The sequence below is a fragment of the Heloderma suspectum genome, chromosome 1, assembly GCF_057233095.1.
Source record: "Heloderma suspectum isolate Gila_16-S chromosome 1, 16-S_ref, whole genome shotgun sequence".
Lineage (NCBI taxonomy): Eukaryota > Metazoa > Chordata > Lepidosauria > Squamata > Helodermatidae > Heloderma > Heloderma suspectum.
The window spans coordinates 239,353,441-239,368,742 of record NC_139458.1 but is presented as its reverse complement, the minus strand read 5'-3'; the positions used below and the strand labels follow the sequence as shown (position 1 = coordinate 239,368,742).

The following is a 15,302-nucleotide window of genomic DNA, read 5'->3' as shown; positions in this document are numbered from 1 at the left end:
GAGCAGAGCCAGCAGAGTACTGCTGCTGAAGGCAGTATGCGACGGAGGCCGCCTTATGCGGAGTCGCACCATTGGTCCGTCTAGCTCTGTGTTGTCTGCACTGACTGACAGGGTCTTTCCAGGGTTTCGGACAGGGCTCTTTCCTAGTCATACCTGGAGATGCTCGAGACTGAACTTGGGGCCAGCCCTTCCTCTGAAGCAGATCATAATAACCCGCTGGACCTAATACCACTGATATATCCAAGAAAATTCATAGGGAAACTTTACTCCTATCTATGTCCTCAGATGAAGATTGTCCACTAAGAGCAGTACAAATGTCTGTCCTCCACTATCTGACCAGAATGGAACAAAGAACTGTGTGCCATACTAAAATTCCTGGAGTTGCAATGTCACCATCCACTCCATCACTTTCCTCAAGAACGGTAAATCCTAGACTCTCCCTAGAAAGATCCTCACTGTTCAAACCTGATTTCTGCAGGTGCAATGTAATGAGTCCCTCCATTAATGGAACCAAGCACTGCTAGCCTGAAGGATGCACTTAGAGTACATCATTGCCCCTATCTGTAAAATGAGTGGCCCTCAGGTAGACATGCTGCATGCCAAAACCAGTAAAGAAACAGGGCTTAAGGGGGTTGTTACAGACAGGAGGGACGCTGAAATCCTGCTTTAAAAAAAAGCTGCCTTGACCTTTCCAAAAAATGCTAGGGATCAAGGGCTGTGTCTGTACAGTGCCCTCATGCTGCCAGCAACTGTTGGCAACCCAGAATAATCTGCACACATCCCACCTCATCTACCAGTGTTGGGAGCTAGACGGAGGATCAGCTCAGCGAATGCAGCCCCTAACGTACATATTCTCTAATCCCATCTTTATTATCAACAAAGGACTGTTTACTGTAAAGGGGACTGCTCTTTACAGTTAAAGGGATTATGGACAGGGGGGCAATTGGCATGCCTCCTCTGAGTCCAAAGGATAGTTTAAACAGAGGGGGTAATCCAAAATACCATGTGCACATTCTACTGAAGATAACGCATTGCAGTTAGACCACATCTGTATTTAGAAGTAGTTCAGGCCTGTAGTTCCTGAGCCAATCCATGATCAAGCACAGAAGGCTGCTTTCACAGTTGGACTGGATGAGGAAGTGAAGGTGGGGGATGGAGATGAAGGGTATAAGAAGAAATAATTTCCTCCTCTTTGCCTTATCTCCCATCTCTGAATTATTTTTAGGGGACTCTTATTTATATTTCAGAACCTAGTTCCCTATATTTGTCCCACCATCTTAGCACTTTAGAGAGGCCAAGGAACAGAACCAGAATGGGGTTAAGACGTTAAGTAAACAGGAATAGGGTTGATGCGTAATGGCTAGGGTTGAAGGACAGGACATCTCAATGACAATTGAGTCCTTGTGTGTAGTTCTTATTTTCTTCTTTATAAATTAATGGCTGTTATTCATTTCTATGGAGAAGAAAATTATTGTGCTGTACTTGGACACAAACTGCAATCGGGCAAAATTTGCCCACCTGACAATGAACCAATAGGGATACCAGGACAAATTCTGACAATGAACCAATAGGGATACCAGGACCAGTATTCCTTCTCCCTTTTCTGCTTCATGGTTGTATGGAAAACTGGATATTTCCAATCATCTGAGCAGAATTCATGGCAGGGGAAGAGGGAAGGCCTTTCCCCTTATTCTGAAGTTTCTAGGTTGGAAGGAAGGAAAAGTTCTCAGGGCCTGGAGATGGAGGTTGGACGCAGGACCAGTTTTGGAAAACATTCTGTGTCCTTGCTTTCACTCATGACTATGGTCTCAATGATAGATGGTTTTAAGAAGCAGTCCCCTCTCTCCCCCACCCTGAGGTACAATGACAGGACCCATTCTCCACAGAGGTGCCTTCCAGTGCTGATGCAGTTTAAAAACACATTTTCTTGAATTCACATCTACTCTTCCTATGGCACACATGGTCAATTAATTCAGTGTAGACTTGATATAAATCTTGCCTTTGCAAGGCAAACGTGTAATCTTAAACCACATTTATTTGTCTATGTAGGCAGTCTCAGGAAATCACCAAGTTTTCTCCCCCCCCCCTTTTTTTAACATCCATTAAGGAGGAGTTTGGGTTTTTTTTTTAAGTCATCCCAAAAGCAACTTCCTGACTTTCTCAGGAGTAAGTATCATTAGCAAACACTATTTTTAAAAACAAACGAACATCCAATCTTGGTTAGGGGAGGGTGAAGCCAATAGGGAAGGGTTAACTGGGACATCAACGAGTTTCCTTCCTTATGCAGATGTGATTGTGTGGAGGAGTGGAATTATTTAAGTGATCCCAAAAGCAACTTTCTCAGGAGTAAGCCTCATTAGTGAACACTACTTAAAAAGTCAAAACACCCTATCTTGGTCAGCAGAAGGTTGACCAAGATGAAGGGGTTAACTCCTCTCCTTGGGTCCAATCTTCCCTGACACAAATTTCTGTTCTCCTCCTCCCCTGCCCCCCCAGTAGTACTACACCTTTAGGACACACTGAGTCTTAAAATGCAAGGAGGTCGCAATACAGGGAAAATGTGTCACCAAGGCACTTTGCAAAAATGCGGTTTTTATGGCAAGAAAATCTGGATCTGATACAAGCTGGGGGTAACGTCATGTGTCATGCCCATGTGTGGGGTACAGTAGCATGTCAGTAAATTCCCTGTTTAGATCAGGCCAGGTAGGTTAGACCAATTTCTCCATGCTTGGGCCTGGAGTAGGGGTATGGGATTGTGCTAAATGGCGCTTGGAAAACTGCCTGGAACTTTCCGTCCCTTCCCCCTCATCCACCTGTAAAATTGGATGGGCTAGTAGAATAGCATAACCTATAAAACAATGGTCTATTAACAAAACAATCTTAAAACAATGGTCTAAACTGGTAGTTTGCATTATTTTCTGTAAGAAACAGTGGTAGAAATTAAACCCAATGGATTATCCAAACCAGTGAAAGTGAGTATTACTCAAAGCTGAAGACTCCCATAAACAATTATATCAAAAGGTCTGGGGACATCCAGATTTGTCCAGGACCCAGTTAGGGACAGTTCTGAGAAGAGGACAATGATGTTAAGGCTATTGTGTGGGATCCAGCAAAAGCCTCTCGTTGACTGAAGGGAGCTCTGCTGCTGGCTGAACAGGGGAGGAGGCGCTCTTCACTGATTCCCCACTCTCCCTGCATCCTTTTACAATCTCCTGAGGAAGGCTGGGGGACATTCTAGAACAGTGGGGAAGGTGGTGCTGGAGGCTGCAGAGGCAGGGGAGAATCAGCACAAATCACATCACCCCCTTTCTGCCAGCAGGAGCATTCGGAGCAGAACCAGCAGGAGAAATACTCTGGGTCCAGCCCCAATGTGTTTGGTGTGGAGGTTTCTAGAAGATTTTGGCCAAATATCTAAGCATGAATCTAAGCATAACAGGTGAGAGTTAAGATGGGAAATAGTCTCCACATTATTCATCAGTGCAGAAATTAATTACTAAGAAAGCTGATGATAACAGACACCTGTCTATTTGGCATCACATTGTTCATTGCACAGAGCTGTAAAAAAGGCTACTAGAAACCCTAGCAACCATCAGACATACCTTTATGTCGGTCATGTTTTTTCCTGAGGACTTGTAGGTTCTCTTCTGCAACTTTTGCCTTATCACCCTGTAAATTTTTTTTTTAAAAATTGCATAATTATTTGTATTGTTCAGTGTACTAATGGCAATGCTCATATTTTCCAGTTCTAACCCCTTCTTTCCATTCATTTTTTAACAAAGTTAATCTCAATTTCTCTAAATATTCTCTCAAGTATTTATTTTTATTGTATTTGTATTAAGGGTAGGCAACCTGGGGCAGGATCCAACATGGCCACTTCACCCCTGCTGTTTCTGTTGTGCTCATGGGACCTACTTCTTGTGCAATGGGACTTTTGCACTCCTAAAAACAGCCCTGGGGAGAAGTACAAATGCTCGTTTCAGGATTGGGAAAGGTCAGTGGAGCTCCCTTCTGAGAGCTCTGCTGACCTGCCCCATTCTGGAAGCAAGAATTCCTGCTCGTTTCAGGTTATTTTTAGAACTGCAAAAGCCCTGTTGCACAAGTGGTGGATCCTACAAGCGCTTGGCACAAGAGGATACTACCCCTGGTGCCTTTGAGATGTTTTGGACTACAACTCCCCAAATCCTTTACTATTGTCCATGCTGGCTGGGGCTAAAGGGAGTTGTTGCCCAAAACATCTGGAAAACACCAGGTTGGGAAGGATCCACTGGTACCACTGATATTGTGCTAGCAGAAACCAACACTTGTACAGCACCAATAGCACTTGCTAGTGTGACAGGCTTCCTGGGAAACGTGTTGTCCTAGCGAGCACTATTTATGTAGCACAGGTGTTGGTTTCCACTAATGCAGCGTCCTTCTTTCACTAAGGAGCTCAAGGTGACACATATGGTTCTTCACCACTCCCAGCTTTATCTGTTTGTGAGGTAGGTTAGGCTGAGAGGTAGTGACTGGACCAAGGTCACCCGGCAAGCTTTGTAGGTGAGTGGGGATTTGAACTTGGGTCTCCCCAGTCTAGGTTGAAGAGTCTAATCTCTTGAGTCTAATCACCATCATAATAAGTTTTTTTAAAAGATAAATATGAGGAGAAAAGCAGTAGCAGTTACAACCAAGACAGATTGCTTATTGACAGTCTTTGTGCGGTCCTCTATGCACTCTCACACATGGGCTCTATGCCTGCACAGAACAAACTTCCAGCACTCTAGGGAAGGAACTGGCCCTCCTGCCCCATTCTGCTTGAAGAGAGAGATTTGACTTTCTGCACATGCCTTAAACAGAGAGATATTCACTTTGGCCCTCAGATCCTTTTTTAATTGCAGTGAAAATCATCCTCCCTGAAAATGAGAGACACATGTAAAAGGGAAGAAGGGTAGGTTATGTAACTGCACAGATGACCGTCTGAAGAATGCAAGTTGCAGGTAACAGCCTGGCTTTCTCCTGCATGGTCTCTAGGCCTACATGCACATGGGGGATTGGCAGGTCTCTCACAGCCCCTTCTGCTGAGGGTGCCAGAACCCCCCTTCAGGTAAGTCAGCTTGCCAAAGGCCGCGTCAGGCCTAACTTGTATGGCCAGAGCACAGTGCTTCATAGGGTGCTTGGTCCCCTTAAGCCTTTCCAAGGTGGCACCAGTCCGAATGCTGGAGAGCCCCTTTCAACCAAAGGGCAGGTCTTCTACCCAAGGTCTGGTCTCTGGGAGCCAGGCATTTGCGCAAAGCCGGAGACGTCAACGAAGAGCAGTGGAGCCACAGTCCGGGGCAACCGTCAGCCATGCGGCACCGTCAATTTTGCAAACAGAAGGCTTCAGCCGAGAATACTTGGGCAATTCCTTTGCTTTGACTGTCCATGGGAGAAGATATCCACCCTTTTCAATCTCCTCCTGGAAAATCCTGATGAAGGGCCATACATGCCACGTGCGTGGTGAGATCGCCACAGCAGAGTAGAACTTAATAGCTTTGGTATTTCCACCTCCCTTTTCAGGAGCGGAATAGGGCTGTCAGGTGACCTTCGTTTTCACAACCAACGAGTTAGGAGTGGGATGCAGAAAAATACGGCTTTCATGCTGAACGGAAGAGTCTTGAATATTTTCGAGACTCTTACAGTCTGGCATTGTGGAATACTGCTTGTGCCAAGTGTATGCAGCCACAGGAAGAAGGCTGGCAGAACTGGAAGAGCTACACAGGACCTGATTCAACCAAGCAAAATACATGAGCATTTACAAAAGAACTTGACTTCTGGATTTCCGAGCCCAATGACCAAGCCATGCTGATGGCCCATGCTGAATAAAGCTGGGGGATCTTCACTGGAGAAAGTGTGTTAGGGCTCTCCTACAATGTGATGAGGTGATGACTTTGGAGCCTGACTGGGACCTCTGAAGCAAATTCTCCTGCATCTGAGACTCACCCCTCCATCAGGGTCAGAATCCAAAGTTTGGTTGAAGCCCTGTTTGAGTGGAAAGACTGGGTGTGTTGAGGCATTGGGTGGAGGCACAAGATGGACTAAATTGGGGGCTAAGGAGCCCAACACCATAGTAAAAAGAGGTGTGGCAGAAGTCATTATAGGCATAGGTACCAGTATCATGAGCTCCCAGTGGAACCCAGAAAGTGAAGGCCTTGGAGGCTGCTGGAGTTCCCAAGCTGGGGTTGATACATTACACAGCGTCGGGGCCACTAAGCTCACTGGAAGTAGTTAAGTAGGTGGAGGCCCCAATGATACCAGGGAATTTGAGAGTGGGGGCATCGAGATGAAGGCCCCAGAAGAGAGTACATATGCTGTAGCTAATGAACACCAGCCTCTGGGTGGTGAATCAGGACAATAATTTTCCAAGTGATCACACTCGCAGTCAGAGTGACAAGTCTTAATTGGAAAGCCAAAAATACGGAAGACTCAATGGGAACTGATCAACAGAGGCTGTGGGGCAGTGTGGAATAAGAGGGGAAGTAAAAGAGGTGGTACTACTGAACCCACAGCATGAATGTCTGAAGAAATGCTGTGGCCTCGGGGTGCTGTTTTAGGAAGTAGGATCTGCTGCTGGAAGTTATTGAGGATATGCTCAGTTCAAGCATAAGGTGTAAGGGCATCAAGATAGGGAGTTGGGGTAGGAGGCTGGGCATTTGCAGCAGACTTGATTTGTGCAGGCTGATAGTACTGGCAAAGGTGCCAATGACTGGGCCTGAGCTAGGGCTTTTTAGAGTTGGCTATGTAGTCTGATAGCAAGGATCATCAGCATGAAGCTGCTGCTTCATCTTCTTTTGATACTGGATGAGAATCCGCATCCCCAGATCAGGCCAAAGAGTCATGGCTCTGATACCAAACATTATGGTCACCAGGCCATAGGCAGTTTGGTTGGCAGGAAGTGTTTAGGTACCAAACCTCTGAAAGGTGGTCAAGCACCAGGGTCACAGGTTGATGGAGCCAGCGGTGATGCAAAGCAAAGTGTGGATCACTGGAACAGAGGGGTGGATAAATGTGGGTGGCCTTGGAAGGCATTAGACATCCCATTGCCATTGCTCAGCAGCTCATATGAGGCCAGCTGCTCCACTTAGCTCCTCCCTCTCTGCCTGTGGTCAGTGAAAAGGCCTCCAGTCTTTGAAGGAAGGGCAGATGCAACCAAGGAATAGACCACCCAGTTGGTAGCGGCTGGGGACTGAGAGGGGACGAAAGGAGATGGGACCAGCCACAGCAGCCCAATGAGGAAGGCAAGGAGGGGGAGAATGTACTATCCCAGAGTGATGCTATGTGTCAAGAGGCAGGAGAAGCTGCCCTAATGTAAATGTATTTTATGTAAGCAGGATCCTTCTCGACTGAAACATGGGACAGAAATGAAATCAATCATCATATCATCATCATCACAGCTGTCTGGCCTCTTTCCCAAAGTAATATTCTTAAGTTGGTATGAATTATTTTTCTGGGCTTATTTTTGGAGAGGAGTGAACTTAGTATCTGTCTCCAAAACGGACGGGTCAGTGGTTGTGGCTATGGGTACTTTGTCATCATATTAACAACAATTTCTAAATGAGATCCACTGTGTCATAGGTGCTGGCACTATAGAAGTACCAGTCAAACCAAAGGATGTTCCTTAGCTAAGGAGAAAATGAGTTAAGAGAGCTCGCCAAGGACAGATTCCCTCAGAGAAAGTCTACAGAGATGCTGCTGTCTCGGCAATCAGAAAAAGGATGCACTTCCCTGCCTCTTGAGGCAAATATGGAGTCAAGTCTCAGGGTGAGGGGCAGGCGTGTCATATCCGTCACTATTGCTCTAGGACCAGGTGGGCAAGTTGTGGCGCTCCAGATGTTTTGGTCTACAACTCCCATGATGGCTTACCATTGGCTATGCTGGCTAGGGTTGATGCAAACTGAAGTCCAAAACATCTGGAGCGACACAAGTTGCTCAGCCCTGCTCTAGAAAGTCCATGGAATTTGTTCTGCACAGGCAAAAAACTCATACTTGGAACTGCACAAAGACTGAGGAAGGAATGCTATTTAAAAAAATCCAAATTCCTTTGTTCACTGTTTTAACACATGAAGTACGGATCTTCACTGCAACTTATAAGTAAGCATATTTTCTGGTGTTTAATCCAGAAAAACAAAACAAAATAGACTGGAAGCTTATTCATTCCACCATCAAATGGAGTTGCAATCATTTTGTTCACAACGGTGCGTGTGTGTGCGCATGCATGAAGGGCATATCTATACTACATATTTAAATAGCTTGTGAAAAGACCACTATTCTTGGGAGGGAAGGAGTAGTCCAGCTTCCTTCCAAGAAATCCCAGGAATTGTAGTTTGGTGTGAAGATATAGTATCTTTAAAAGATTGTCAGGCTTGCAGAAATATAGTGCTCAGGGCAGCTTCATTTGCAGCTATGCACTGAGACTACAGAAAGTCTGTGAGAATGTGGCAATGGTCGCACACCAAGATCTCCTGGGCTTTGTAGGGCAATGTTCCTAATGACCACAAGTAAGTACTGCAGGAGACTTAGGGCTCAAACCTATTTGGATGCACACCAGCCTCCAAACTTGGAGACTGCTGGGCATCCTATGCAGGGCGGGAGGAATGTGAAGGTGACGATCGCCTTGGAGCTCTTCTTGCCCTGCATTTTCGCTAGATGGGTGATTTTGCCCTTCTAGCTGAGGCTCCGCAGAGCAGGAGGGAAGGAGGCTAGGATGGGACTAGGCCGTGGGATTCTTTGTAAACTGGCTGCCCCAGTCTCCTCCCCTCCCCGCCCACACAACAGCCTCCTTTCCCTCTTCTCTGAACTCACATTTGGGAGCTCACAGAGGCAGCCAGCATGGTTCTCTCCGTGCTGGCTGCGAGGGGGACGGGAGCTTGGACTCCTGGGTCCCAGGTTGGAGTGCTGTCTCCACCCAGCCTCGGATCCAGGAATCTGAAAAATCCTATTCCCCCCCCCCCCCGCCCCCGATGCTGTCTAGGGGCCATAGGATTGCTTTTTTAGACGAGCAATGATAAGGTCAGACACTGCATGGAGGAAAGAAACAGTGTTTCTGGAGCAGTTTAATTAAAAAAATATTCTTACAGTTATTCTAGATCAGGGTAGAGGCTATGAAGAAGGACAGCATGGACTGTGGGAAGTGAAACAGAAACAGAACCAAAGATGCAGTGCTGTGGAGGCTGAAGGCCAAATTGTCTGCAACTCTCAGACATATGGAATGTTTGGTGTACAGGGCTGAACCAGCATATTAGACAGAAATGCATGACATAACATTCTGATCACCACTTCTATTAATGTACAGGGGCTTTGATAAGGAACAATTTGGAGTGGAGAGGTACAGAGCAAGGGGTGCTCTCCCACCCCCCACCCCCACATGGGGTTTCAGAATCATATTTGCATTGCACTGGGAATTCCCACAGTGAGATGGAGAAGTGATGGGACACTGTGAAAGAAAAGCAGCTGGTGGGGTAAGGGCAAAGTACACATGCACAGACAAATACAGGCAACTTTTCAATTCCAAATTGAAGCTGATTTGGCCTGACAGAAACATCAGTTGGGGTTGGGGTTTTTACATGTATTAGTGTATAATGTGTGATAGGCTTAGGAAACTTGGTTACTGGGTAGTATAAAAATATTTTAAATCAAATTAAATTAAAACTTCGGCCAAACCTTCCCCAGATTATTTTATATCATGAAGGTATTTCTGGAAGGTCCTTTAAATGTTTTATTGATATATCAACATATACAGTCTTTTTAGACTGTATAAATGAGTAATACAAATCATAATGGTAGCAACTGCCACTTACAGCACAATCCTATATATGTCTACTCAGAAGTAATTGCCACTGAGATCAATGGGGCTTATTCCCAAGCTAGGATGCTTAGGATTGCAGCCTTAGTCATATCAACCTTAGTATCTTTTATTTCCATAAATTCAGCACCAAACATATTGCTAGAACTAGACAAAATGTTATGTAGCAGCAATACTAGTATTACAGTCAGAAAGTAACATAGGTCAAAACAAAACAAAAACTAACTCTATTTTGGATACCCTAAGAATATAATTTAGAACTCTTCCTTACAAGACTTTGAAAGTCACATGCGAGGCCATGTATGCTTGATGTAGTGAGGAAGCTGGTGCAAAACATGGCCTCTTAAAGGTCTTGGAGGTGCCTTACCGGAGGACTTAAGCACTGAAAAGGCAGCAAGTGTTTAGCTCTTCATTACCATTTTTTTTCTAGTGGAGGATGATTTCATTAGGATTGGGGGCCTCCCCCTCTTATTGTCTTCATCTAGAAATCAAAGTCAACATACACTTTATCATACAATTTCTTATAGTACTTCACTAAGTTAACGCAAGGCATTTTATAAAAACAGACCAGAACCCCACCAGCTCTTGACATTTCAGAAGGGCTTATTCAAGCAAAGTAACATACAACTAGTTCTAATTGACAGAGCATGTTAGAAATATTTCCTTTAAATTTCTCTTAAGAGTTATGATAGTAAGGGTGCAGAGCCACCTAACAAATCCATATAAATGCAAAACTGAGATTTAGGGAGTTTTCACACACTACAAAACACACCTCTCCCTTTTCACATTCATTAAATTGCATGTACATTTGCATGCACATTTTCAAAAGTAGTTTAACCACTTTGTTTACAAGTCCTACTCCTTGGATCTTGATTATATTGTCATTGCAGCTTAAGAGTGTCCTGGTATACTGGCTTCCAAGTTCCTTCTTCTTCTCTAAACTCTTAGGAGGCATGTCAACCTAATGCTCTTACTCATCAATCTAAAAAACCCTCATCAACTGGGTTCTTTAAAAATATCATGCTACCATTTCACCTTTTCTGCCATAGAATACACTACATCCACACTGAGACTCTCTGACAATCAAGTCATGAGGCAGGTGCCTAAAACTCTTCCCAGTGATCTTTGAACAGCACTACTCCATAATTGCCTATGATGTAACAAAAAAACATAAGAAAATAGAAAAGCCCTGCTGGATCAGACCAAAAGCCTCTCTAGTCCAGCCTTCTGTTCCCAACCAGATGCCTCTGGGAAGCCCACAAGCAGGGTGCAGCACCACCCTCCCAAATCATGGGCCAAATCAGAATGAGTTGGTGCAGGTACTATTCAAAAAAAGACTTGTCTTCAACCTATGACACTTGTTTCTAATCCCTGTGGATTTCTAATGAGGTGCATTACATTGTTTCATCTGAGACTGGGAGCAGAAACAAGAATGAGCAAACATCTTTTGTTGTGGCTTCAGAGAGGCTGTGGATAGGAATATCAAGCTCACTCATGGACAATTTGTATGGCTCCCTTATGAGACAATAAGTAATCTTCTGTGTCTCGGGCACTATCTGGTCATTCCTGGGATAATCAGGAATAATGTCAGCTGCCATCAACACTAAGAGCACTCTGAGAAAAGGAAATTATCGGCAAGCTGCTGGTGGGAGCACAAGGGTAGGAAGGGTTGGGGTTTTGTGGTTTTTGAAGACCTAGACAGAAAAGATACGTTAGGTAAATAATATTTGCTGGGCCCGTGATGAGAGGCCACCAATGAAAACATTTCCACACTGAACTTGAATTGGAGAAGACAGTACTGACCCAAACCAACCACTTCCTCTGATGTCTTGCCTCCAACAAAACTAGCTCAGTTAAGTTTTAGTTCGTATTTTGTGGTTCTCTTAAGTGGTTTATGGGTGTTGATTAAAATATTACATTGGTTTTGGGGACACGATATAACACTTTACACAGTTGTGTGATATATGGTTTCAATAGTGGGGAATGGGTACACACAAGACTCCAGTAATACATCTGCTCAAAATGAGGATTTGAGGCATGGCAGAAAAATCAGAAAGTATACAAAACACAACTGAAATATAGTGGCAGAGACAGAGCAAATAGGCTCTATCTATAGGCTCTATAGACCCCCCTTCCTGGAGAGCAACAGGAATCAAAATATCTCATACCTATGAGACAGGCTGGCAGGGACATCTATATTGCTGTCAACCACCAACGAATATTGCAGTTATGATTCCATTACCCTAAAGACTCTGTTTTGTGCTTCAAAATAGTTACTGATCCTTTGCTAGAAGTAGAAACAAATGTGAACAGCCATGCCATGAGAAGAAACTCACCATAAAAACTGGTCTTCTTGACTGGGTCGTGGTTTGGACAGAACACTCTAACGCAATGGAGAAATATTGAGAGAAATGAAATTGCATTAACACAGAGCTAAATGAATTCAAATCGCCAACATTCGCTGCATAATGGAGAAAGCAAGAGAATTCCAGAAAAACCTCTATTTCTGCTTCATTGACTACGCTAAAGCCTTTGATTGTGTGGATCACAACAAACTGTGGCAAATTCTTCAAGTGTTGGGAGTACCAGACCACCTTACCTGTCCCCTGAGAAACCTGTACGAGGGTCAAGAAGCAACAGTCAGAACCAGACATGGAACAACCGAGTGGTTCAAAATTGGGAAAGGAGTACGACAAGGCTGCATATTGTCACCCTGCTTATTTAACTTATATGCAGAGTACATCATGAGAAATGCCGGGTTGGATGAATCAGAGGTCGGAATTAAGATTGCCGGGAGAATTATCAACAACCTCTGATATGCAGACGATACCACCCTAATGGCAGAAAGCGAAGAGGATCTCAACAGCCTCTTGTTGAGGGTGAAAGAGGAGAGTGCAAAAGCTGTCAACATTAAAAAAACAAAGATCATGGCATCTGCCCTATCACTTCCTGGCATATAGAAGGGGACGAAATGGAAGCAGTGACAGATGTTACTTTCTTGGGCTCCAAGATCACCGCAGACGGTGACTGTAGCCATGAAATTAAAAGACGCTTGCTCCTTGGGAGGAAAGCTATGGCCAACCTAGACAGCATAGTAAGAAGCAGAGACATCACCTTGCCGACAAAGGTCCGTCTAATCAAAGCTATGGTTTTCCCAGTAGTAACGTATGGCTGTGAGAGCTGGACTATAAGGAAGGCTGAGCGCCGAAGAATGGATGCTTTCGAACTGTGGTGCTGGAGAAGACTCTTATGAGTCCCCTGGACTGCAAGGAGGTCAAATCAGTCCATCCTAAAGGAAATCAACCCTGAGTGCTCATTGGAAGGACAGATACTGAAGCTGAAGCTCAACTATTTTGGCCACCTAATGCGAAGAGAAAACTCTCTGGAAAAGACCCTGATGCTGGGAAAGACTGAAGGCAAAAGTAGAAGGGGACGGCAGAGGATGAGATGGCTAGATAGCATCACCGATGCAATGAATATGAACTTGAGCACGCTCCGGGAGAGAGCGCAGGACAGGAAGGCCTGGCGTGCTATGGTCCATGGGGTCACGAAGAGTCGGACACGACTGAACGACTGAACAACAACAACAAAACAAATATAAAGGCAACATGAATCAGTGAAAAAAGTGTTCATCCAAGAAGAACAGGGTTCCATGTGCCCTGGTTCAAAACCTGCAAGGAAGAATGACTCACGAGTGCTTGGCAAGCTGTGCGAATAAGTGGAGTGGAATGTTCACCAACAAAATAATAACAAATTACAATGCTATCATATACGCCTCTGGGGACCCCCACCAAATGAGGTGAGGCAGGTGGCTACTAAGGAAGGCCTTTTTGATGGTGGCACCCTCCACAGAGAGGCTTGCCTGGTGCCTACACTGTGGTCTTTTCAGCACCAAGCAAATACCTTTTTATTTTCCCAGGCTTTGTAGTTCTTCAGTTTTGGTTTTTAATTTGTGTGATTGTGTTTACAGATATTTCCCTGCTGCTGGATTTTACTCTGGTTTTATTTTGTTTTAAACTTTAAAGGTTTTATATTATATTTTATCATATTATATCTTAGGGTTTTAATTTTTGTGAGCGAATTAGAGAGCTTTGGCTATTGGCCAGTGTAGAAATGTAATGCATGCATGAATGAATATTCTGAAGAAAGAAATGTTTGCATATGCAAGTCCCATGGACAAGGGTGGGGTGGGGTGGGGGTGGAATGCCCTCTGTGAATCATAGAGAAGAGTAATAGTAAGCAATTTCCTTTTATCCTCCAATTCTGGAGGGCATTCTAGAAGCCTTCAGGTTGTAAAAGAGCAGTATACCCCAGGGACCAAAACCTAATGGAGAAACTACCTTCTGCAACACTGTTCTCCCAAATGCCACATCTGCAGAAGTGAAGGTGTCAATTTTGTAATGCTTTGAAAAGCTATAAACTGAGGACCATGTTCCTGCTATGCAAATTTCTTCCAGAGGAGAACTCGAGCTGGCTGCTGAAGGCACCACCCCGCTAATGGAGTGCAGTGTGGTTCCCTTGGGTGGCTGTCTTGTAAGCCAAAACAATGTAATCCCTCACCCATGTAGAAATAGTGGACTTTGAGGCTTTCTTACCCTCCAAACCAACCTGAAAGGAAAATGCAGGTTGCTTACCTGTAACTGTAGTTCTTTGAGTGGTCATCTGTGCATTCACACATATGGGCTCTGCGCCGAGCCTCATTTGGAAACTTCTAAAGCTGAGGAATGGTTTGGTGGGAACCCTCCCCCACTGTCCCATGCACATGTCCCAACGGGTTCTGCCCATTCCCTCAGTTCCTTGAGGCCACCTCAGTACCGACATCAAAATCGATATTGACATCTAAGTGGGGGCGGTGGGTGGATTGTGTGAATGCACAGATGATCACTCGAAGAACTACAGTTACAGGTAAGCAACGTGCATTTCTTCTTCGTGCTCTCTGTGCATCACACATATGAGCGATTAACAAGCTCACTTACTGGTCATGGGTAGGTGTCTCATGACAGGACCTATGACAGCACAGCTCACCCAAAAGCACAGTTGGAATGTGCCTTGACATCCAGTTTGTAATGCTTTACATACGTCAAGGGTTTTGACCACGTCGCCGCTTTACAGAAGTCTGACAATGGCACACCTTTGCCAAAGGCTGTAGATGTGTCTACCCCTTAAGTAGAATGCACCCGGATGTGAGATGGATGCTCCAAGCCTGACAAATCATAGGCTAAACCAATAGTTTGCACAATCCATGAGGCCAGCCTTTGAGATGAGATAGGGAGACCCTTTTTAGGACCACCGTAGCAAACAGAACATCGTTGCGTGTTACAGAACGATGCTGTCCATGACTTATAAAAGGCCAATGCCCTCTTCACATCCAGAGCATGTAACTTCCTTTTCAGGTCAGAAGAAGGATCCGAGAAAAAGGTTGACAGCGAGATGGATTGGTTGACATGGAAATCAGAGACCACCTTTGGTAAAAAGTCAATGTCCGGTC

General features: G+C 44.8%; 1 protein-coding gene across 5 annotated transcripts in view; it reads right to left on the bottom strand.

Moving 5' to 3' along the window:
• Nucleotides 1-15,302, bottom strand: part of PHF11 (PHD finger protein 11) — a 92,714-nt gene that overhangs the window by 21,992 nt on the left and 55,420 nt on the right. For all 5 annotated transcript variants that reach the window (XM_084821430.1, XM_084821446.1, XM_084821416.1 and 2 more), the window contains 3 exons: nucleotides 12,151-12,197; nucleotides 10,231-10,295; nucleotides 3,600-3,666 (listed from right to left, as the gene is read on the bottom strand). In XM_084821430.1, coding sequence (XP_084677556.1) covers nucleotides 3,600-3,666; nucleotides 10,231-10,295; nucleotides 12,151-12,197 — 179 coding nt within the window. The remainder of the gene's footprint in view (nucleotides 1-3,599; nucleotides 3,667-10,230; nucleotides 10,296-12,150; nucleotides 12,198-15,302) is intronic.